Genomic DNA, 22,666 nt, shown 5'->3' on the forward strand with positions numbered 1-22,666 from the left:
CTAATATATATAATTATCAAAAAAATCGTATATAATTGTACGAGTAAATTGTACGATTCGATGCCAACGACAAATATAATTAAACAATATTGTATAAGTAGCCAAACCCCGATTATTATCATTGTTATATCGTACAAAATATTTTTGAATTAGCATTTTTATATATTACGAAGAGATTTTACACGCTGTATTTTGATCGTCGCAATAATGATGAATTTTGTTACAACGATGCATTACTTGATGGATTTTTAATTCTATTATCAAAGGAAGTATAAAATAAAAACGTAAAGCTTCTTGCCTCTGCGATAATTTTAGGGGCCAGAACAAATATGATAATAGATGCGCATTGTAAAATTGCAATCTAAATACAACCGCATTAGATTGGTTTTATCGACATAACGTGATCGATATGCATTAAAATTCGTTGTAAAGATCCAATCTTTTGTATGACATAGATAAGTTATGATACTAATCATTTTTAATACTGCGAGCTGCGAGATACATATTATTCGTATTAACCGAAAAATTTATTGGACGCCATCTTTTTTTATTCCTTAATTTTCGACAACACCATTCTTCTTCTGTCTCTTTTTTCTCCCTCAATTAATCAAAAACTAAATAAAAATAAAATAATTTTCTATTTATTTTTACCCCTAAACCATGAATTCGCAAAAAATTATCTTCGATCGTTTATAATCGAAGAATTATTTTATCCCTAAAATTTCGTAAAGTAAAATTTTATAAAATTTTATTTCGTTGTAAGGTACATCCAATACTTCTGATGGTGTTTAAATGACTGATGATCGTTTCATATGACAAAAGTATAAATAAAAATATAATCTGTCAACAAGTGAACTTATATAAGGTTTAACAAAAAGGCTGTCTCTCACTTATCTAATTTTATAACAAACGCTTCTCCGGGGGGGACGGTAAGTTCTTTGAAGTACACATTTCGATTCATTCTGTAACTTGGTCCAACTACAACGTGACCACCATAATAAAGGGATGACAGATCCTTTATCCGTGTTTCATTGCCAAAATTGGCTACAAATACATAAGAATTTCTTCGTGGGTACCACCGCTCAATCACGATCATTTCATCTTCTACATACCTAAACAGAATAATATTAAATCATATTATTACATTTCGTCACATTTCGCAAAGTCGTTATACATTTGTCGAAAATTTAAAATGTAAAATGCAATTTAATCCATCTCAAGACAGAGAAATTTTCCAAAGTCGCATGCAAAATGAAAAAATAATATTAATTTCTCGAGTTTTTAAGAAGATATTAAAATTAAATCACTGTTGAAGACGTTTACTTCTATTATCCTAAGGAAAATCACAAGTCCGGAAACTCGTGCAAATCAAAGAGACTTTACCTAACATCACAGTTCGCAGTAGATTGGCTCTCTCTTAACACCGCTTTGACGTAAATCGGTGTCGCTTCCATCCTTAGCTTCGCCATTTTTGTAACAGTGTTCTTCAAACTGGTCTCCATAGGTTTCCCAGCCTCTGGTAGCCAAGCGGTAACTCCTGAAGGCGAGAAACTGATACCGGGGCCGTCATCCTTCTCCCAATACATAGGAACCAAATTGTGCACGTGTGCCAAATCCTTGTGATCCCGACACTCACAATCTTCGATACCTATCTGAGCGAATAAAAATCCGATTAACAAATAGCTCTTCCTCGGACTGAATTGTTTTTTCAATTATCTCAAAAAGAGAGATATTTACTGTAACGTCAAATCGCTATTAATAATTAAAAAATGATTAAAACCCACAGATATAAGAGATAATAATTGCATATTTTTTGAAGTTCATACCTCATCTCCGTAAAATATACTAGCTGTCCCAGGTAGCATCATACCGAGAAGAGAAGCAGCCACGCTAGCGTTCTTCACGGTCATAGTGGAGGCCACTCTGTTGGTGTCCACGCCGCCTACGGACCAGTGGATCCACGGGTAGGCGGCCTTGTCGAACATCACACCCCTCGTGATGCTCTCGATCTGCGCCTTGATGTCCCTTGTGCCGTTCGTCAGACGAAGTGTCACGTCGATCAGATCTATCCTGGACAGAATGGAGTTCCTCACGGCGTCGGAGGTAGCGGCATCCAGGGCGCCCACGTGACAGATGAAGATACCGCCCGGGCGTAGAAGAGACCTCCAGTATCTGAGATCGCTCGCAAACGTGTCCTCGTCGACGTAATGCTCCAGTCCCTTTAGATAGAAGCCGTCCACCCCTCGCTCCTGCCAGATCCTGATGGCCTCGCTGACGGGATGCTCTTGTTGACGAGTCGTTTGTCTCTTCACTTTTTGCAGCGGCGATGACAGAACGTCGCGGATACCTTCGACCGACGTGGACGGCGCGGACGGCAGTACGTCGGGAATTATCGCGTCCTTCGTGAGATCACGTTTCTCTCGAAGCGCACGTTCAGTCTGGTTTGTCTTCGCTTCGCTCAATCGCTTCATGAACGGGTACAGAGGTAAATCGAGGACTAGGCTCATGTTTCGCCTGTGAATCTCGCGCACGAGAACGGCGAAGTCCTCCAGCGTGCCCAACTCCTTGTTCACGTCCGACATGTTACTAATGTTCGAGTAATATTCCGGGTAATGTGACGCCGGGAATATCGAGTTCAATCTGACGGCCTGCACTCCGAGTTCCTTCAAGTAGTCCAGCCGCATGATTATCCCTCGCAGATCACCGATCCCGTCGGCACCCTTCGTCGAGTCCTGGAAGGACGCCGGGAATATTTCGTAGAAGGTGCTGCCTTGCCACCATTCCACCGGCGGGTCGCATCTAACGTGCAAATAATTCAAGTAAAATCACACATACAATTTGTTTTAAAAATCATCTACTTACTAAAACGTTATATAATCTTTTGATAAAATGTTTATCTTTGTATTCATATGCGCGTTTTTGTATTACTATACGAAAAATGTATTATATATATTATGTATTATAAATTTAAATTAAGTAAAATATTATTTTACTCGTAATGTTTAAGAAAAAGAAATTAAAATTGAGTTTTTTATTGTACATAAGTTATATAACGTGACAAAATGCGTTTTAATGCAAAATACTCGCAATTGTTACAAAAATACCTCAACTATCTTTGCTGTCTAGCAAATTCGTAATCACCTTATACTGAAATTATCGGGAATTCCCTTCATCCAGGAATCGCAATCGCATTTCTCGATCTTTATCATTTCTCTTATTCATGTACGTAAATATGCATAACGTGTGTACACATACTTCTTAGGCATTGTGGCGATAATGCCGATAACGAGAGCGGCGCATCCAGTCAAGATCGACATCAATGACCAGTAGCATGTCTTCCGTATCAACGGCCAGTTCCATTTCATAAAGCGATAATCTTTAGGCGGTTTTGGCACCACCAATTGAATCCCAACGAGCGGTGGCTTCCCACCGTTCTCCTGGTTGTAAAACTAAACAGTTACAAGCATAAATATGTATGATGATTGTTAGGAAGCGGCAAGCAATGGATTAGTCAACGTGAGATCATTGTGTAATCCTATCCCTTTCAGATTCATTTCAAATGTGGGACAGCCAAGCCACGTAAATCGAAGGGAACATTCACGAGGTATACAATACCTGCATCTCTTTTAAACCCCCGATGACACAATAACAAAATGTCAATTCTAGCGTGACCAGATCCGGGAACCAGGTATTCCCGTTCCCGAAGACAGATCCTCTTTCACAAGGAGCCCTCGGACGTTTTTCGCAGGTTTCTTTAGGTTCAGCCTAATATTTTTTATTCAAAATCCGCAATTTAGGAATTAATTTAAATATAAAAAAATTTCTAGCTTATATACGTAAATAATATCTACCTTTTTTATTCAATTTTATTGAAAAGTAAAAGTATAATAAAAGTTAATGTTTTAGTTCTCTCTATCGCATATACGGCCTTCTCTAATTTCTGTTTAATTTAATTCCGCATGGTCACCCTAGTTGTACGGGGTTTCTATGCATACAAGCAACTGAGATGACAAATCGATGAGCAAGTCGATTAATGATTTAGTTGAACGTCAGAAAGTATAGATTACGTGAGTACGTGAGTACGATCACGATTTCGTGAATGCAATCATAAAGCGGTAATCTTTATAGTAATACAATCGACAAAATATCCTTTATCTGCGACAGGCAAATGTAAACATATAATGTAATGTATGAAACAGCATAGATTCCCTTCGCTTCCGTGAAAGACAGAGACGGAATTTATGAATCTTGTAATGATAGACATACAATACATTAAGCACAATAGGCACATATGCATGTACAAATATAGTGATAAGCACAAGATGCGTTAAATCACTTGGAATATGTATATTTATACATATAAAGAAAATTTTGAATCATTTCTAATACTCCAGAACTAAGAGATACCTCGAAAAAAGTCACGAACACATCGAAAGTCTCAAAACCTTTGAATGTTTTAATTCTCGATTTTATGCAGACGTAAATAATAATTTAATTTTTAATAATTTTGAACGGCTCACTGACATCTAAAAATTGATTTCAAGATATTCAAAAGCCTCGAATTAGGATGCTGTTAAATTATCTTCATGTCGATTCTGTTTTATACATGGTCCCGAAAAAATTCGAGAGAACACAGAGTCCCACTTGCGATACTTACTAAAGCTTGAGCGTCTGGTGCGAGATGTTGATAGGCGGTATTCAATTGTGTCAACAATTGTGCGCAAACGGGTTCGTTTGTGTCACTGCTGCTACCGCTGCTAGTAGATTCCACCATGGGATCACGTGAACTCGGTTCTGAAACACGACGCATGAAATGAACCATTTATAGAACAGCTATTAAGACGTTCGAAGCAAACTTATTTGTTGTATTGCGAAAATGATTAAAAAAGACCAAGATCAGATTCAAACTAATTATATCATTAAACTGTGTGAATAGTCATGCTTCTGTGTTTTTAATAGAGATCCTTTAAAATAAATCTTAAAATAATTTTACGCGACCAAAAATGGTTGTTCTTTTAACTTGGACGATTTTAACCACAAACATAGGAAGATAAAAATTAGTTTGCGTGTAGGAATGCTGAATGGATCATCACTTAAATTGAAACTGGATCCTATCAAAACGAGCGTCGACGTTACATAGCAGCAGATTACGTAAGCACTTCAGCTCAAGAACGTGAGCCACTTAACGAACATTTTATATTTAAAGAAAAGATTCGTCCACAAATTGACGCTAATTCGTATATTTTTTCTTCTTTCTTCCTCTTTCTTTTATATTATCGTATAAAATTCTATTTTATTACTATAAATTAAATGCGAAATCATCCATAATCCATAATCCAATAATGAAAAGAAAGAGGAATAAAACAGAACAAATAACGTCATGTATACAGACAATATTATTGAAAGCAAAGTATATATCGAACATGTATATATATGCGTGCTTAATTGTGTGCTCCATTGTACATTGGAATAGGTAGGAATACGCACCATCGTTTAAAGGTTTGCTTGAACTATTCACTATGTTCATGAAGTTGAGTCCGTCCTCCGTATTAATATTCTCAAGCGTCGGCGTGGGTATCATCTCTAATGGAGCTCCTTCCAGAGCATTGAATATCGGCGTCGACTGGAGAGTCCCGTCGGTTTGGGTAGGTGGTGGACTTGGTGTTAATAGGGGACAATCGGACGCTTCTTCATCCTATTAAACGCATGTATGAGACAAAGTTCTCAGAACGAGTCTCGTGTAAGGAAAGCACTATATTTGTTTTTCTTCGATATGATTGTGAAATATTGTGTTGTATTGTTGCAGCTTTTTAAATATATATACATAAATATACTATATTGTCATTATATCTTTCAAAAAGTGTCAAAGAGATTTGCTAAACTAAAAGGGTTGAAATTTCTAACAAACCACGATCAGATAAAGATCGAATTACACAATCACAGTGAAGAACGCACCTGTTGATCTTGATTTATAAACAGCTGTCGAGAATTCGGAGACGGTGGAAGTTCGGTTGATATAACAACCGATAGCAATCGATCTTCGGGCTTCTGGATACTCATCTCTGTCACATACACACGGACGTTACATATTATACATATATCTTTTCCATATAACCTTTTTCTGAAACAAAACATCAATAAGTCCATGTTTCCTGAACATTTAGAACTTAACAAATTATTGAACGGAAAATTAAAACAGTTTTAAACAGTTTTCTTTTACTTTAAATATAAATGTAGTGTTCGAAGTTACATGCCGTCCAAAATAATGCTTAAATTATGATTTTATAAAATGACAGTAGACAAAAAATTCCTTTTTCTTCTGCACATTAAGTACCTATATTTGTATTTCTTCTTACTAAAAGTGATTTAAAAAGTTCGACTTTTTTAATATCTAAATATTGTCCAGATGGATGCATATATTACTGTGTATTGGCACATAGGAAGAATGTACAAAAAGGGTGAATGGCTGTGTATCGGGACATTTTTCATTATTGCGTATATCGTTTCGCGTAGGATGTTACCGTCCGGGCACAATATATACTTGCGACGTTCGGCGATCAATAATCGTAGAAGCCGGCTGTCATTACATCATGTGCATTACATCAAACGTAATATTGACATTCTCAAAATAAAAATTCCATGTCTTTAAAATCTACCTTCGTGCTTTTAGTCTTTCAATTCTCTTCCTCTCTGCTTCGTGTAAAAATAACCGAATGGTTTTTACTTTTAACGATTTTAATCATTAATTATTGCGTAATAACAATTCTGAATCTTTTAATAAGTTTTAATAATTTTGATATTTTCCGTAAGTCTTTTGTAAAGGTTTGCAAAAGGCAAATGTGCACCTCAGGAAATACCGCTAATTATGGCATTCGAAATCTCTTGTACTACTGATTAGCTCCATTCAGCGAAACGATAATAAGCGACACATATATTTGCAGCCATGAGGCTGGCATTGAAAACAGAGACGCAACACGAGCAAACGACTTTGAGTAAATAGTGAACAATCGTAGAATTTACATTGCCTCGGTTTGAAATACGTCGCAGTTACAATGGATCAATGGGTATTTTTAAGACTTCTTGTGGTCGTGCACGGTCTTTTTTATAATTTAAGGAACTATGCAGAGGTATTGTAGCTGATAACAATGGAAACAAAACTTGTGCTACAAAGGAAAGAGAAAATGTGAAAAGTCTAACAATAAGTAAATAAAGAAAAAATAATCTCTTGATTTAAATTGATTTGTTTAATTTAACGCATCTTATTCCCGTGCATTTTATTATACGTCTAAAAAAATTTATATTTTATATTCATTAAATAATCACAAACTGAATCTAAATAAAGCTGTTAAAAATGTTTGCTAATTATTAAATATTAAGGAGAATCGATCTCTGAAAGTCTTGAATTTAATTTTTTTCGAGAAACTGAGGTTCATTAAAGAATATTTCCTTACAATTTCATAACGCGTGTAATTCTTAGTTTTCTTTAAAACATACATAAATTTCTCATGTCAGTGTGATTTTCAAAGATTCTCAAGATTTTCAAAGATTTTCAAAGATTTTCAAAGATTCTGACCTACGGCTTTTGGCGACGATCGATCTGGTCAAAGAAGCTCCGGTCAGAAATATCACAAACCCCTCGAAGAGTTCCTCGTTCGCGGAGGACGCACCTGCCTGGGAAAGGCTCGCCACTCACGTTTTCCACGGTCGATCGTCGAAGACGTGAGGTACACGGTAACTTTCGCGATTACGAACGCCGACAAAAGCGTCGACGGAAGGTCGACGTTACGAACGTCGACGGTCTCAAACGGTGACTACCACTGACTAGTGACTACTAACTACTATACCGCAAAGCCGTCGCCGTCATGCGGCCTCGCGTGCCGTGGCGGACGGTTAGCGGAACCGCGTGCCTCGTATTATATTTAGCGATGCGATATCGTTTCGTGTTCCCCCGCTGCTGCTGTCGACCGACCGACCGACCGACCGTCCCGTTCCGTCCAGCAGCCGACGTCCACGATCTCCGAGCGATTCTGCGCTCTGTGACCGGCGACCATGCGCGTCGCGGCGTCGCGACGCCGAGCGTCGTCGGTATCGAGGGGATGATCCGGGGGGTGACAAATTTGTAGGCGATATTCTTTGTTGCGACCGACGGTCAGCGTCCCTCGCATCATCAAACTCGGGAATAAAATAAAGTCTGTCACAATAAAATGTATAACAAATGTAAACAATTATATCAATTAAAGCGATAATGAAGCGATAATGTTTATATAAACCTTTCTTCTTCATACGTCATCGAAATTCGTTAGGTAAAAATGGTAAACATCATAATTAAAAAAAAAAAAAAGTACTTTGTTTTCCAAGTACAAATTTTGAAATACTAGGCAACCCGTCACACTGAGCTGTATGTCGCTGCAACATCCCACATCTTTTCTCATTTTCCAAGTTTCTCGCTAGCGCTTGGTCGAGCCGCGTTTCGCTATATATACGTCCTCCTGAGAAGGAAGCACTACCGAAGTTCCCTCGGGAAACACCGCGGAGCCACCAGCGGAGTCTGCAATGACTCTCTTTATCGCTCTGAGGAAAGTCCCTGGACCCGTGGCAGAAAGTGCCGTAGCTTAAAACTTTTCTGGCTATTATCCTCCGTCGTCTTCGTGAGCTTCAGGGGGAGAGGAAGCTTCGGCCGATCCCTTCACGATGGGCGCGAGAGTATTGGTCAAAGTAAAGTAATGTGTGTTGGAACGTTCTGCTTCTTATCCTCGGAGAGGAAGTAGCGCGTTGAACCAAACAGGGCTTATCGTACGAGGAAACTTCAACTTTTTTTTTTCTTTTTTTTTCCCCAAGATTTATACAATCTCGGCATATATCGCAAATCCGATTAATATTCTATAATTAAAAGGATTTCAATTGTCATCTAAAAATCAATTTCGAATATTTTTCAACTATAACACGTGACTATAGCTGCTGAAATCTGGAATATCGGCCGAGTTCACTCGACGGGGCAGTCAGGGCACGGGCTTCATGCTTCTTGCCGCGCGGAGCGTCCTCTTCGCGCCTTCCCACCCCTCCCCTCGCGCCGCGCTCAACCTCGCGGTGTTGCGCGATGTTTCGTTACCCGAGTTCCGTATCCCGCAGTATTGATGAATTTCCATTTTAGGAAATCCCCCCGTTTCACCTTAGTATGATCACGAAACAGCCGGGGCCGGGTTTCACGCGAACGCTCAGCCGTGGTGTCAAGGCGTTCCTTATATTCGAGACCGCGCTGTTCCTCGGCTCGTACGGACTCTGGCGTTGCCTCAACACGTCGCAAGGTGAATCGCTATACGCTTGGCCCAAGTAAGAACTAGAGAACCTCGTCGTAATCCGGGCTGCTCCACCTTTTACGGGGGTTACGTTACTCTTTTCCCGTGTCCCCCCCGCCCGAGAATTTATCCTCGATCCGCGCCTTCGAGATGAGAAACGAGCGAGGATGACGTAAACGGAGTAACGGCGGGAGATCAACACGGCTGAGAAAAAGATCCCTCGATTACTCCCTATTTAGCGTCTGGCGTGTTAACGTGACTGATTACTGTGATCTTTCTGCACCAGGGCGGCGAGGAAAACCCGCGAATAGGTGCCAGAAAGGACGACTCGACCGTCCCCGAGTCGCTTATCTCTTGTCCATTATCGAATCGGCAGGTTGGTCTTACGTATAATAATATTCCACGTGTGTTAGATTTCAGGTATTACATGCGCCAACGTTTTCCAATTATATTGGAGGGCTACTACCTTATCGGGGAAAAGCTGTCTGGCAACGATAATCTGAGGACGTTCGATTACAAGACCTGGATGGGAGAGCGCGATGAGCATTAAATCTTCATGGCGTTGAAGTACTACGTGTCGTCGATAGTTCTCGGCGGTGGATTGGGATACGCTCTGTTTAAAGTCGCCGCGACCAACGAATCGGATCTTGTCAAGGTAATCATGGTTATGTAATCGCCAAGCCGCCTAATAGATGCGTTTTCTTTTACAAAAGTTGGTGGCGATGGTGACTCTTCCTTTCGTCAATTGTACAATATTTTTTTTTTATAAAGAAAACCAGTCAATATTTGTTATAAAAATAATTTCGCCGAACTTCTCACAACAGTTACATTTTTATTTGAGGGATCTAAGTCTAATGAAAAAAAGAATAAAAAAATTGTTTAAATCTTTTCTTTATTTGCAATTGATTTGTTTCAGCATCTCCCGCCGTATTCGTCAGAGAAGCACAGTCTTTTTAGACCATCGTACGGGGAGTCTGCGAAATTTATGAACCAAGAAAGGCCGAACGTTAGTTTCAAGAAGTTCGAGACTCAGAGCAGCGTAAACGATCCTAAGAAATAGCACTCGTGCACGTAAAATGGACCCCGCGGAGCTTATAGAGGAAAGCTTGTCGGATCGTCTTACGAAGAGGGATCGGGAGCGAAAGAATGTCATCGAGAGGCGGAAGGAGGAACGGCAGTCGCTCGCCGTGGAATCCGAGCAGAGCGGTTACTTCAAAGACACGTTTTACTCCACCTGCAAGAAGATCAAGGATATGCTGGACGACGCGCCCAGCAGCCCGTCCTCGGCGCTGCCGGGGATCTTCGAGAAATCCAACAAGGAGATCCAGCTGCTTAAGAACTATTTATCGCAGTCTAAAATGTTTCTAAAAGTTTACGATATAAGACGCGCGCAGGAGAACCTGCAGTCGTTGGAGAACCAGGCTTCCGAGTTGGAGTTGAAGCTCCTGCCTAAGAAGAAGTTCGGCTTTAAAAATCGTCGAATCGTGAAGAAGCCCACCGACAAGGGGCACGACATCACGGACGGCTTGAAGGACCTCAAGATATCCGAGAGCATTGTGAACGGCTCGGCCAAGCAGAAGAATAAATTGTCGAGCAAGTACGGGGACAGCGCCTGCATGCTGTTGGGCAAGGTGAACGAGCGAATGGTACTGGACGCCGAGAATGTAAATAAGAACGACATCCTACTTTCCGACTTGGTTCGCTGTACCATACGGATATACGGCACGCCGAGCACCCTGCACATGGTGAACCTGAAGCAGTGCACCGTACTGGTCGGACCGGTGACGTCCTCCGTTTTCGCGCACGACTGCAGTGACTGTGTATTCGCATTCGCGTGCCAACAGCTGCGATTGCACTCGTCGACGGACTGTACCATTTATTTGCACGTCACGAGTAGGGCGATCATAGAGGATTGTACGAAGATACGCGTAGCACCTTACAACTGGTCTTACGAAGATCAGACGAGTCACTTTAATCTAGCCGGCCTCGATCCAAAGATTAACAATTGGAACTGCATCGACGACTTCAATTGGCTGTCCAGTGAGAAACATTCGCCGAACTGGTCGATTCTCGAACCGGAGCTTCGTGTGAAAGCGTGGGATTGAAAGCGAATACTTGTAAAATAAAGAGGACGAGAGCAATTAAAACTAATTCGTTGTAGCGAAAATGATTTTGCGAAACCTAATTTCTCTCTCTCCGAATGTCAATTTATTTACGTAAATAAAATCGTCTACATATATACCGTGCTTTTACACAAGATGCGAGTTATATATATGTAAGTTTTATATGCTTACGATATATCTAATAAATTTACTGTTTGTGCAATATACAGGGTGCCCTGTTTTACAACTCACACCTAAATAACTCTAGGAAAAAAAAATCAATGGAAGAGTTATCGTGTAAGAAAAATCTCAAAAATCACACGGTGGTTATGTAGAAAAATAAAAATTCCTTTACAAAACTCTTCGAAGTTATCTAGGTTTGCTTTTTAAAATGGGATAATCCCCCTATACGTATACACAAACCCTGTACATATATATTACAAACATTGTTGTGTTTTGCATATCTTTCAACATTGAAAATTATTGGAATCGAGCTGTCTCTTTTTTTGTCGGACGCAATGGAAATATTTTAAAAATTACATAAACATATTGTTTCATGTGATATATCATCAAATTGGTATAAGTAATCGCATTGTTTGTTTAAACGACTGCAGATGAATATATTAAAATTCGCGTTATTCCTTTTATTTTTTTCTGATGATAATATGTTCTGTGGATAGTAGTTTAATATCTCTAATATATTTTACAGAATGCTTGTAATTACATTTTTATAGGCATTTTATAGATATTATAAGCTCCGTAATTATATATTTATTTTAATTTTGCTGCGATTAAATCTCGCGGACCGACGGTCGTGCGCAATATGGCGTATCTTCCCCACCCCCTTGCCCTTATGTTTGTCGCTGCGACGATAACCTCTCTGGAGTCCGAAATCTCTCGGGAAATATCCAATCCAGTCACGGCAGTCGCTTCTTGATCCATGATTATTGGTCGCCAGGGTTGTATGTATATACGTGATCTGCAGTAATCTTGAGTAATCTGTCAAAAGGGCGCTAACGCCGTTCGTGATGTCATTCTCGGTACCGCCTGAGGTCCGCGTGAATTTCTCGAGGTAGAACGAGATACGCATCAACGGGAATATCTGGTGAAGTCGCAGGTCGCAGGTTTCACGGCTCTGACGTTTATGCGTCACTGCCCGAATAACGGGTAAATATTGGAGATATCGACATCTCCGAAGTAACGAGGTGTCTTCAAGGTATGTTTTTTGAGATAACGTTTTTGTATTCACGTATTTATGTGTATTTTGGGAACTTGTACGAGCGCCACTTACATGTTTTTCTACTTGAAAGTACTTGAAAGCAATCATTAACCTATTTACTTGTTAAATTGTTAACTCCAGAAATTGTTAACTCCGTTGTGTTCATGTAGCTCCAAGGAGGAGCTGAAGGCACCTTACTCCTCATCCAAGGGAAATAACAAAAAAAATTAGCTATTTATTGAAGTAATGGTACCTAAATTTACTGTTATACATACATATTTATATTTATTTTACAAGTGGCGCCTGTATAACGAATAAGTACTGTATCTTGTGTTATTAAGTTCGTTTGACACAGTTGTAAGTTTGTATTTTTACACTTTCGTCACATTTGTTTAACGTACGATGTACTATGATTTTCCAGCACCAGCATGGAGTGGTTATTCGGCAAGCGTATCACGCCTGAGGAAATGCTCAGGAAGAACCAAAGAGCATTGAACAAGGCGATGCGGGATTTGGATCGGGAAAAAATGAGGATGGAGCAGCAGGAGAAGAAAATTATTGTCGATATAAAGAAACTTGCGAAAGACGGGCAAATGGTAAATCCACGACTTTTTTGTCCAATTGCGTATTTACTTATACCATCTTGCAATCTTTTTCATATGGATTTTAGGACGCTGTGAAAATTATGGCTAAAGATCTGGTCAGGACGAGACGTTACGTGAAGAAGTTTATGCTGATGAAGGCAAATATTCAAGCCGTGTCGTTAAAGATACAAACCCTACGTTCTCAGAATACGATGGCACAGGCGATGAAAGGAGTGACCAAAGCGATGCAAAATATGAACAAGTAAGTGCAACACTAGCGTGTCAATAGTTTTCATTGTTTATACAATCTTCTTGCGTTCGTTGGAATCAAAGTATAATTAATAATTTATTTTAGCATGTTTTGAAACATTAATTTAATTTCTTATTTCTTTATAGACAATTAAACCTACCACAAATACAGAAAATATTACAAGAATTCGAAAAGCAGTCGGAGATAATGGACATGAAGGAAGAAATCATGAACGACGCGATAGACGACGCGATGGAGGATGAGGGAGACGAGGAAGAAAGGTATCGAGCATTTTTTACGCATATACATCAATTCTACGTGCAAATCGCATAATTATTGAATTTTCAAATTTAGATTCGAAATTTATGTGTAAAAATTATTATAAAACATCTACACATTGACGTTCTGTTTTCCCAGCGATGCTGTGGTCTCTCAAGTGTTGGACGAGCTGGGTCTGCAGTTGACGGATCAACTCTCCGGGCTACCACAAGCGTCCGGATCACTGAGCGTAGCCGGCTCTAAGCAGCCGGTCGCCGCCGCGGCGGGCAACGAGGGCGACGGGGGCAATCTCGCGGACGCCGACGCGGACCTACAGGCCAGACTCGAGAATCTGCGACGCGAATAAATCAAGATTTAAAATATTACTTAGTTAGACAATGTATAAAAAGTGTAAAAAGAATTGGCTTTATAGCGAGGAGGATGGTTTCGAAAAAAAGGGTTCGTTCCTGCCGCAAATGCTTTGTATACTTAATGTACATGAATTCGAAAGGAATATTGTCCGGGTATGCAATTTTTCTCTGAACGATCGATCCTCATATTTTTTATGCACGTTGAATTTTATAACTGCTTCTATACAGAGCTTTCTCTGTAAATGCCTAAGTTCGTAATACAGATATACACGAGGAAGATACTGTATGATAAAATATACGATAGAAACATATACCTCCCTTTCGGATCGTGCTTGATCGATATTCAGTTTCTTTTTTTTTCTTTATTTATGTTATCGCAGCTAATGTCTTGTAATTAATTCTATAACTTATAACTAGAGAAAAAAAATTTGATAGAAATCCTAATATAAAACCTTTAAGTGCCTCCTATAATGGGATTATTTAAGTTATATTATATCTAAATTTTAAATAATCAAGAGAATTATCTAAGTCTTCTAAGTTTATATATTGAGTTGTGGTATATACTGAGATTTAATTTTAAATAATCTCAAATGTAATGTATCTTAATATTATATCTACATTATACATCTTAATATTTAAATCACATCTTACATGTTTTAAATATAATATATAATTTAAATAACGAGTATATAAAATAATAAGTCGCTTGGTTTTTCGCCACGGATGCATCGCGAATAAGGAACGCCGTAAATCGACGTTAACCGGGACACGACTCGCTGCCCGCAATTCTGATAGATTCTCGGACGTCGCCGTTCCGTCCGGTAAATTTCCAACGCCCGGTCGCACCCCCGTCCGTTCCGGACGACCGGGGGGAGGAATACGCGCCGAGCGAGCGCGAAATTGGGCCATCATAGCGGTAACTTATCGACGTGGCCCGCGCTCGGCGCCGTGGGGATGACTTGCAGCAATTCTCGATATCGGCGACACGACAACGAATGTAGTACGTTCGCGCCGGCCGACGTTTGTGCGTTACAAATTAAGGTTGAATTAGATCTCGCCGATCGAGAAATCGGAAATCGGCGCACATGGAGAAGCGAGACATGCGGCGAGAAGAGAGGAAGACGGAGGAGAGCTAGGAATTATTCAGACCAAGGATTTAAATCGAAAGTCGTGGGATCTATCACGAGAACGGGGAGGTTCGTACACGCCACCGGCGGACCTCTCGGGGAAGGAGGGGAGAGAGAGAGAGAGAGGGAGAGAGAAAAGAGAGAGATAATGATGTAACGTAACGAATTATATCGTGCTCGTGAAACAGTTTGTCACGATTGCCCTTCGGCCGCGATACGCACGTAGGTACGTGCGCTGTCATTCCGCCTGCACCGTTGCCGGGAGGAGAAAAAGTGGCACGTGGTCATCGAGGAGGTTTCCCTCGACACACGGATCACCGGGGTTAATCGACCCCTCGTCGGGGACCGGTTGACGGACGCCTCTCGAGGAAGGCGCGAGCGAGATCCCGGTGGCCCCCTTCGCTGTAAAACACAATCGGAACATGGTACACCGTGCCCGGGCGAAAGGTCGTGACGTTCGATAAGACGTCGTTTGAATTCGCACCGTCACCAGGTCACACTTTGCAAAAAAAAAAACGGTGGGTACATTGAGTACGTCAACACTGACTTCAGAACGTTTTTTTTCTTCGTTTGCCATCAGATGTAACTCCAGCTTGTCTCTATATTTCTAGAATACTGGCTACTGGAGCCTCTCCTCGGACAAGATGAGCAACCAGCTGCAAACCAATTTGATTGCCGCCGCGATCGGAGCGACTATCGGCGTCATCAGTGCGGCCAGTATCTTTATTTATCAGAAGGTCTTGGAGAAGCAGCAGCATGCCGGGAAGAACGCTCATCTGGATGAAGTCGATCGTCGCCTCACCGAACTGCAAACAGAATTAGAAAGACTGAGGTACAGCGAATGCTTCCTCTTTGCTCAAGATGTATAGGATGCTCGTAAAGTTGGCCAAATTGCAGTTTATTCTGTCATCATGACTGATTGGACGCTAATTTATTTAGACATTACAAGTCCTTCACTGTTGTCCAACTGTTAACATTAATAGTTTGAGAAGAAGGCATGTACGAATTTATATTTGTATCTTTTTTTTATTAAGGTGATTGTTAGAGCAAGTTGGCAAAATTTGAATGAATATTTTCCAGGAATACTTTATGTCTTTGTCTAATTTGAGTTGATGATAAATAATCTTTATTTTTAGAGTACAACAAAATCAACAGAGAAAGAAGAAGAAGCTTAATCCTAAACGCGAGAACGATACTACGTACGCTACAACAGACAATGATACCGACGTGGATTTCTCGACGGCTGGCGACGAAGAATTTTTCGACTGTTCGGACAGCGATAATGGTATAAGTGACATCGAGAACAGGTCAGTTTAACATATTATCTAGGCGTTCATGCGTGTCGCGGTTGCAAGTTCGATTTAACGTTTCGCATTATTGCACATTAAATTGACCGCACTTTAAATCAAAGATTTTCCTATTTGCGCACACAAGTTTAATATTCACAGGCTTCTTTTCAAAAGAATTTATATGTGCATGAAATTTTGCTTTGTCTCTATCATACTTATCCGGAATTATAACTCGAAACATAAACGGGAAAGATTATACGCTTAGTGATGCAGGACAACTGAAGCCACCTGCCCTGGATTAAACTTCTCCGCTCTCGATGCGCATCACCAACGGGGTGGACACGAAGAGGATGATTATCTTGAACTACGAAATCTCGTAGACACGTATCCAGATAGTGTAGACGTAGTATGGAGATATGCCAGAAGTTGTTACAAATATTCAAATTGCACCACTGACGCAAATGTAAGAAAAGCCGTTATTTGTGCAGGTATATAACCGAAAAATTATGCGTAACTTTGATGGAATCGTTGATCGCGCGTTTAACAGAGTCACTCAATTGCGACGAATTGTCGTTTCAGGAATTGACGCCTGCGAAAAGCTTCTCGACGTACAAAACGCAGATCTGCACAAATGGTGCGGCATACTCGTTGGCGTAAACGGTGATTTTTTGCCGGTAGCTGAGAAGATAAAGAACGGTTACCGTTTCAAGGAGCACGTTATGAAAGCCTTGGAGATGCGTCCGAATGATGCTGACCTGCATCATCTACTCGGCAGATTCAAATACGAGGTGGCCAACTTGAGTTGGATAGAGAGAAAGGTACATGTTTCACCGTAGCTCGGATGACTCCGGAAACGGAACATTTAATTAAGACGCCAGCAACAAAGGGGGGACAATAGACGAAAATCAGGCCAAAAGTTGCAATTAAAACCGACCGCTGCTTTAAATTAATAAATAATAAGATTATATTTCAATTTTTAAGTAAATTATTTTAATGGAATTTTAATTTCAATCTTAGTCACAAGATATATAATATGGAAATGTTTTTACTTGAGGGAAAGTAAATTTTTGATTTAAAGAACCTGCAGCTCGAAGAAATTACACATAATGAAGCAGAACTTGCAGTATTATAATTAATTTTATTTTTGCTTGTGCAGATTGCTGCGACTTTATTTTCGGAGCCGCCAAGTGCCTCGTACGAAGATGCGATTGATAGCTTCCAGAAGGCGGAGGACTTTTCAGTCAAAGTAAATCTGGAGAACTGGCTGTTTCTAAGCAAATGTTACATAGCACTGAGCAACTATAAACCGGCCTGTCAGTGGCTGGAGAAAATTTGCGATTTATCAGTTACGAGCGAAGAGGATGAAAGAATACAGAACGATGCGCGTCAACTTCTTGCCAAGTACTCGGGATATCAATAGCGGAAACGTTAAATTTTATAGATCTGAGAATGTATCCATTCCATATATTACAAATATATTAATCGCGCGATGAACGTAAAGGATTCGCAGGTGAATGTGAGGGGAAAGAAAAGCGTATACAAGTTATTCTAATTATAGGGCGGGAGGTACACAATTTTAACTCTGGACAAACTTTTATATGAAACTGTATAAAGTGATCGCTATTTGTCTTCGGAATAAAAAAGATACGAAGCAGCGTGGGATGTTTTAGGAAATAATTTTGTGATAAAATACATTTTAGAATCGCCATTTTACTGTATAAATATTTGGGCCTAGCGTGGTTTATTCTGTCAGTTATATAGACTTACAAATTTATTATGTTGGTTTTATCTTTCTATTGTCTGTTTCCTAATAAATGATACAACATGATAAGCACCGTTGAGCGTAGTTATTTTATGGTTAAAAACTTTCGTCAATGATCACATCTCTCTCCCTCCAGTGCATGGGGAGCTTCTCTCTCCGTCCGTTCCATCTTCCCCTTCTTTTCTGTCTTCTCCCTCTTACTTACATATAATTTTAAATGTAATATTTTATTTCGCAGGTATATATAGTGAAACAACCGACACATATGTACCAAAAATTGTATATATGTTTAATATACCTAACTTATGTGAATAAACATCTTTTTGACGACACAATATTTAGCGATGTGGAAAATAAATATATTAAAATTAGACACTAAAAAACTAAAATGGAATAAAAATATATCAATCGTATAAGATCGTGTAAGTTAATTATCAGTTACAGGACTCTCCAATCTCTCCATTGAGATCGTACAGCCCCTACGCTCAACAGATCAATAATGGTCCGACACAGCATCCTCCAGCTCGGTGGCAAAGGCCGGATAGAGAGCGAGGGTGAAAGGGGTAGCAGAGAGAAACCCCTCTAATAGAACCCGGAGGAAGCCAGTGAAGACACGGCGTTTCATGAGGAAACAGTCAAGATCCAATGTCCGTGAAGGGTGCTTCAATTGCACGGTGCACATGTGAAGGTGAGTTTCACAGAGACATCGTTTTCGTCTATAATTTCTATTTTTTAGCGCAAAAATATATAATTAAATCTCTATCTTTTTACATTCTGTATATCGAATGCTAAGTATTATTTTCGGAGTTTTTGCAAAATTATTATTATATAACAATCGGCCTCGGGAGGTGAACGTTTTGACTAATCACCGATTTTGATCCCCTTGCACGTGATGAATCTACGTTGAAAATAAATTGATCCGCGTCCGAGGGCGTCCTTGAGTTTCGTCCAATGCTTTGTAAATAATAATTTTTTTTTTTTATCGCGTTAATGTGTTTTACGTCCCACATTATATTATCTTTACAAAACATATGTGTTCCATTATTGTTAAGAAAATGTCGGATGTATAAATTTATGAAGCTTTAAAAATAAATGTGAAAATATTTCAAAATCGATGACTAATCAACCGTGTCCTCTCCTCTTGCGAACACGAACGCAAATTGCGACTTAAATTCACGATTATTAATTACTTTTTGCGCTCATACTGATATATTCTGTATCATTTTCAGGATATCCATCCCCAGACTGTAATGCGCGGATTTTTACGTGGTACATTGTACTGTGCTCTGTGGTATGGTAGTATAGTAGCAGGCTTTTTATTTATCGCCTGCCCGCTCTTGCCATTGCTGTTGTTCAGTCCACCGAGATTTCGAAAATGCGGAGAGCTCTTATTCTCGTGCTGGGAACTTTATCCTACTGTAAGTACTGCAAATCTGGATAATTATACAGATTGTTCGCGATTGAATTAACGACAAATAAAAGCCCTAGAAACGCATCGAATTACTTTAAAATTTACTTCATAAAAATCTACTTTTTATGTATTTAATTAAAGGTCTCTTGAATGTTTTAAAGATACGTCTTTCCTCTTATATTACACTTTACATTATTATTTCTATCTACTCTCTACTTTTTAATACAGTAAATAACAATTTTTTTTTAAAGAATTTTAACATCGATGTTCGAAAACTTCCAAGGAAAGATTTTCTAAAAAGTTGTTTGTGTTTTGTCATTATATTGTAAGTGTAACAAGATTATAAATAGGATTATAAATGTTTCAGGCTCTATTGAGGGCATTCGGTGTAAAGATCTATGTGTCTGGCGATCATATATCTCCTAATGAATCGGCCGTGCTTGTGATGAACCACAGAACGAGAGTGGACTGGAACTTCCTATGGGCGGCGATGTACCAAGCATGCCTGCCCAGTGTCGGGTGTCATAAGTTGAAGTTTATTTTAAAGGATCCTATACGGCACATTCCTGGCCCAGGTAACGTTCCAAACGCGATATACGAATTATTACGTTGATTATATTTACGAAGGTGTATTGCGTATATGTGCTCCCACACGTCTGTAACACGTGCGTCTGTAACAGGATGGATAATGCAAATGAATGGTTTCCTTTACATAACGCGACGTTGGGAAGAGGATCGGGGCCGATTGTCGCGTACGCTCGATTACCTGATCGCGTTAGATAGCCGCACGCAGCTGCTGATATTCCCCGAAGGCACTGATTTAACGGAGACCAGTAGGGAAAGGTCGGACAAGTACGCCTTGCAGCATAATCTGCCTCGTTATACCTACACCCTCCATCCGAAAACGACCGGGTTCGCCTACTTGGTCCAGCATCTGCAGCGCGCGAGTTACCTCGACGCCGTGTACGATCTGACGATAGCGTATCCGGACTACATACCGCAGTCCGAGGTCGATCTGATCAGAGGTAAGTTCCCGAGGGAGGTGCACTTCCACATAAGACGGATATCGTCCGCGGATATACCGGCGCACGATGACTCGACCCTGAGGAGGTGGCTGGAGGACAGGTGGTCCGACAAGGAGGCGATCCTGAAGGGATTCTACGAGCGGAAGGCGTTCTCCAGCCAGATCTGGCCGATGACGAAGACGCTGCCGTTACGAGCCGCATTCGGATTCTGGAGCATATTAACAGGTGAATAAAAACCTTTGCCCGTCAACCGCGGGAAACGATAACGAAAGGTAAATTTTATTTTTAGGGATGACGGTGCTTCTACTCATCGTTTCTCCGATCTTCCAGCTGTGGACCCTGATTCACGCATTGTTCTTCATCGGTCTGTCGATTCTCAACACGTGCTTCAATCAGATTGAGATCGGGTGGTATTGGCGCTGGAAAAAACTATTCCTTCTGAGCTAAATGTTAGTTAATCGAGAATATATTTTTCTTTTGAACGTCACTAGGGAATCGCGTAGCTCTTTGTCTCTGTGATAATACTGTGTATAAGATGGTATAATGCTAGGAGAAGAGCAGATGTAATTTCAAAACTCTTGTGCAATATCGCAATTTAAATGTAATCGTGTCCAGCGATGGATATCCTTCTCTTGAAAGTTTCCAAACTGTTCGATCATATAAAGATATTGCTTCTACATATTATTCCGTGCTATTTGAAATCGGAAATTCTTGAAAGTCTTGAAAAATTGTAAGTCTTAAGAACTCTTTAAATGTCTGAGACATTCTTAGAAATGTATAAAATTTTAAAAGAAACAATTATCTACATTATAGATGTCTAAAATTGCTTTTCTTAAATATAAATCGGAAAGTAGATTGAAACAGTAACGTACGATGTTACATGAAAAAGAAGATATATTTTCAGAATATTCAAGACTTTTCAGATTTTTGATACATTCGAGATTTTCGAAATGTTCAAGACTTTCAGACATCTTTTGGCTTCGAATGATATTCGAAATGACTCGACAGTTTCGTATCTAACGGGATTTAATATATTTGGAGTCCATCGCTAGTTGCAATATAATTGCACTGTTTTAATCCTTTTACGTTTATAATGTCCCTTGTCGCAGCGTTTTAAAAACATGGTAGCGTATAAGAGATAAGAGTATATAGTTCTCTGATAATCGTAGCCCATTGTTCCGTGCTAAATTATAGAGAACACCGGTATGCAAGCGACACTTCTGTTATCGATTTTGATTGTAATTGAATCACTATTGAAATTATATATCTCGGCACTCAATTTTTCCAGCAAATGTAATCAGCCGTATTTATCAGCCTCTCTTTTTAAGTGACGATCGGATTTCTAATCACATAAACACACACACGTACAAAACATTGGTGATTTGTGTTGACAGTAATGTTAAAGTGAAAATGCATTTTTAACAGGAATATATTTAATGGAAATGTCTATATTTATAAAACATATATAAATTTTTCGGAGACTTACTGACGAAATAATAACGCTTTGAAAGAAATACTAATTTTTACTCCAATAAATTTTTAATAAAAATTGATACAAATAAATTGAATATTAAGATACACACACACAAACAACATATACAACATATAACAAGATGGTCCATTTATTTTTACTATTTAAAATATCTCCGTTACTTTTAAGAGTAGAATAAAATGTTTAAGAAATTATTCGAAAAGATATAATATGATTAGTAGGACATCTTTAATATATAGTTTTCTATATTTAGATGTCATTTTTACATAAGATTTCTTTTCTTTTCTTTTTTTTTTTTTTAAATTGTAACCAATGATTCTTAATGAATTCGGGGATCTAAATTGATGACTTTCAAATGGATGCGGAAAATTTGTGTTTAATTAATTTCACTACCATCTTCAGAGATAAAAAATATTTTACTAAAGGTCTAATTATTGTGGAATATCTCACGTTACATCAAGTATTGTAATCTATGATTAA

At 39.4% G+C, this 22,666-nt stretch overlaps 5 protein-coding genes across 12 annotated transcripts; 4 read left to right on the plus strand and 1 right to left on the minus strand.

Annotated features, from left to right (window-relative positions):
* Positions 1 to 684: 684 nt before the first annotated feature.
* Positions 685 to 8,002, minus strand: LOC112460560 (maltase A2-like). 4 transcript variants are annotated; one of them, XM_025025301.1, is made up of 8 exons: positions 7,574 to 8,001; positions 5,956 to 6,062; positions 5,488 to 5,695; positions 4,658 to 4,794; positions 3,256 to 3,437; positions 1,827 to 2,799; positions 1,384 to 1,652; positions 685 to 1,112 (listed from the first exon to the last, which is right to left on the minus strand). In XM_025025301.1, exons 2-8 carry the CDS (start codon positions 6,058 to 6,060, stop codon positions 887 to 889), a joined length of 2,100 nt encoding a protein of 699 aa, XP_024881069.1. In that variant the 5' UTR covers positions 6,061 to 6,062; positions 7,574 to 8,001; the 3' UTR covers positions 685 to 886. The 4 variants fall into 4 exon arrangements, with proteins under 4 accessions (XP_024881069.1, XP_024881068.1, XP_024881067.1 ...); XM_025025299.1 differs by having other exon boundaries at positions 887 to 1,112; positions 3,256 to 3,449; positions 5,956 to 6,121; positions 7,574 to 8,002; XM_025025298.1 differs by having other exon boundaries at positions 887 to 1,112; positions 3,256 to 3,449.
* Positions 8,003 to 9,049: 1,047 nt separating this feature from the next.
* On the plus strand, positions 9,050 to 11,623 carry LOC112460544 (tubulin-specific chaperone C). 4 transcript variants are annotated; one of them, XM_025025272.1, is made up of 3 exons: positions 9,050 to 9,330; positions 9,710 to 9,951; positions 10,213 to 11,623. In XM_025025272.1, exon 3 carries the CDS (start codon positions 10,373 to 10,375, stop codon positions 11,399 to 11,401), a length of 1,029 nt encoding a protein of 342 aa, XP_024881040.1. In that variant the 5' UTR covers positions 9,050 to 9,330; positions 9,710 to 9,951; positions 10,213 to 10,372; the 3' UTR covers positions 11,402 to 11,623. The 4 variants fall into 4 exon arrangements, with proteins under 4 accessions (XP_024881040.1, XP_024881041.1, XP_024881038.1 ...); XM_025025273.1 differs by having other exon boundaries at positions 9,050 to 9,305; positions 9,717 to 9,951; XM_025025270.1 differs by having other exon boundaries at positions 9,051 to 9,305.
* A 636-nt stretch (positions 11,624 to 12,259) lies between these two features.
* On the plus strand, positions 12,260 to 14,422 carry LOC112460536 (charged multivesicular body protein 2a). 2 transcript variants are annotated; one of them, XM_025025257.1, is made up of 5 exons: positions 12,260 to 12,614; positions 13,039 to 13,213; positions 13,288 to 13,463; positions 13,598 to 13,732; positions 13,869 to 14,076. In XM_025025257.1, exons 2-5 carry the CDS (start codon positions 13,046 to 13,048, stop codon positions 14,074 to 14,076), a joined length of 687 nt encoding a protein of 228 aa, XP_024881025.1. In that variant the 5' UTR covers positions 12,260 to 12,614; positions 13,039 to 13,045. The 2 variants fall into 2 exon arrangements, with proteins under 2 accessions (XP_024881025.1, XP_024881026.1); XM_025025258.1 differs by lacking the exon at positions 12,260 to 12,614 and having other exon boundaries at positions 13,046 to 13,213; positions 13,869 to 14,422.
* Positions 14,423 to 15,154: 732 nt separating this feature from the next.
* On the plus strand, positions 15,155 to 18,332 carry LOC112460538 (regulator of microtubule dynamics protein 1-like). Its single transcript, XM_025025261.1, has 6 exons — positions 15,155 to 15,725; positions 15,819 to 16,039; positions 16,344 to 16,514; positions 16,770 to 16,984; positions 17,076 to 17,314; positions 17,653 to 18,332. The coding sequence occupies exons 2-6, from the start codon at positions 15,852 to 15,854 to the stop codon at positions 17,914 to 17,916; spliced, it is 1,077 nt and encodes a 358-aa protein (XP_024881029.1). The 5' UTR covers positions 15,155 to 15,725; positions 15,819 to 15,851; the 3' UTR covers positions 17,917 to 18,332.
* Positions 18,333 to 18,744: 412 nt separating this feature from the next.
* LOC112460537 (lysocardiolipin acyltransferase 1-like) lies at positions 18,745 to 22,282 on the plus strand. The gene is made up of 5 exons (XM_025025259.1): positions 18,745 to 18,946; positions 19,488 to 19,676; positions 20,037 to 20,244; positions 20,350 to 20,919; positions 20,984 to 22,282. The coding sequence occupies exons 2-5, from the start codon at positions 19,509 to 19,511 to the stop codon at positions 21,139 to 21,141; spliced, it is 1,104 nt and encodes a 367-aa protein (XP_024881027.1). The 5' UTR covers positions 18,745 to 18,946; positions 19,488 to 19,508; the 3' UTR covers positions 21,142 to 22,282.
* Positions 22,283 to 22,666: the final 384 nt, after the last annotated feature.

Source organism: Temnothorax curvispinosus, unplaced genomic scaffold (assembly GCF_003070985.1).
Source record: "Temnothorax curvispinosus isolate PA1 unplaced genomic scaffold, ASM307098v1 QBEX01010630.1, whole genome shotgun sequence".
NCBI lineage: Eukaryota > Metazoa > Arthropoda > Insecta > Hymenoptera > Formicidae > Temnothorax > Temnothorax curvispinosus.

What these genes read in the sequence shown, in the direction of transcription:
- LOC112460560 (XM_025025300.1), bottom strand. Translation starts at nt 6,060, where the DNA reads ATGAGTATCCAGAAGCCCGAAGATCGATTGCTATCGGTTGTTATATCA. An exon ending in CACCAGACGCTCAAGCTTTA is followed by an intron (nt 3,450 to 4,657) that starts GTAAGTATCGCA and finishes GTAACTGTTTAG; the next exon opens with TTTTACAACCAGGAGAACGG. An exon ending in GTATATTTTACGGAGATGAG is followed by an intron (nt 1,653 to 1,826) that starts GTATGAACTTCA and finishes TTATTCGCTCAG; the next exon opens with ATAGGTATCGAAGATTGTGA.
- LOC112460544 (XM_025025272.1), top strand. Translation starts at nt 10,373, where the DNA reads ATGGACCCCGCGGAGCTTATAGAGGAAAGCTTGTCGGATCGTCTTACG.
- LOC112460536 (XM_025025257.1), top strand. Translation starts at nt 13,046, where the DNA reads ATGGAGTGGTTATTCGGCAAGCGTATCACGCCTGAGGAAATGCTCAGG. An exon ending in TTGCGAAAGACGGGCAAATG is followed by an intron (nt 13,214 to 13,287) that starts GTAAATCCACGA and finishes TATGGATTTTAG; the next exon opens with GACGCTGTGAAAATTATGGC. An exon ending in GCGATGCAAAATATGAACAA is followed by an intron (nt 13,464 to 13,597) that starts GTAAGTGCAACA and finishes ATTTCTTTATAG; the next exon opens with ACAATTAAACCTACCACAAA.
- LOC112460538 (XM_025025261.1), top strand. Translation starts at nt 15,852, where the DNA reads ATGAGCAACCAGCTGCAAACCAATTTGATTGCCGCCGCGATCGGAGCG. An exon ending in ATAAGTGACATCGAGAACAG is followed by an intron (nt 16,515 to 16,769) that starts GTCAGTTTAACA and finishes TTAGTGATGCAG; the next exon opens with GACAACTGAAGCCACCTGCC. An exon ending in AAAAGCCGTTATTTGTGCAG is followed by an intron (nt 16,985 to 17,075) that starts GTATATAACCGA and finishes TTGTCGTTTCAG; the next exon opens with GAATTGACGCCTGCGAAAAG.
- LOC112460537 (XM_025025259.1), top strand. Translation starts at nt 19,509, where the DNA reads ATGCGCGGATTTTTACGTGGTACATTGTACTGTGCTCTGTGGTATGGT. An exon ending in ACGGCACATTCCTGGCCCAG is followed by an intron (nt 20,245 to 20,349) that starts GTAACGTTCCAA and finishes CGTCTGTAACAG; the next exon opens with GATGGATAATGCAAATGAAT. An exon ending in ATTCTGGAGCATATTAACAG is followed by an intron (nt 20,920 to 20,983) that starts GTGAATAAAAAC and finishes TTTTATTTTTAG; the next exon opens with GGATGACGGTGCTTCTACTC.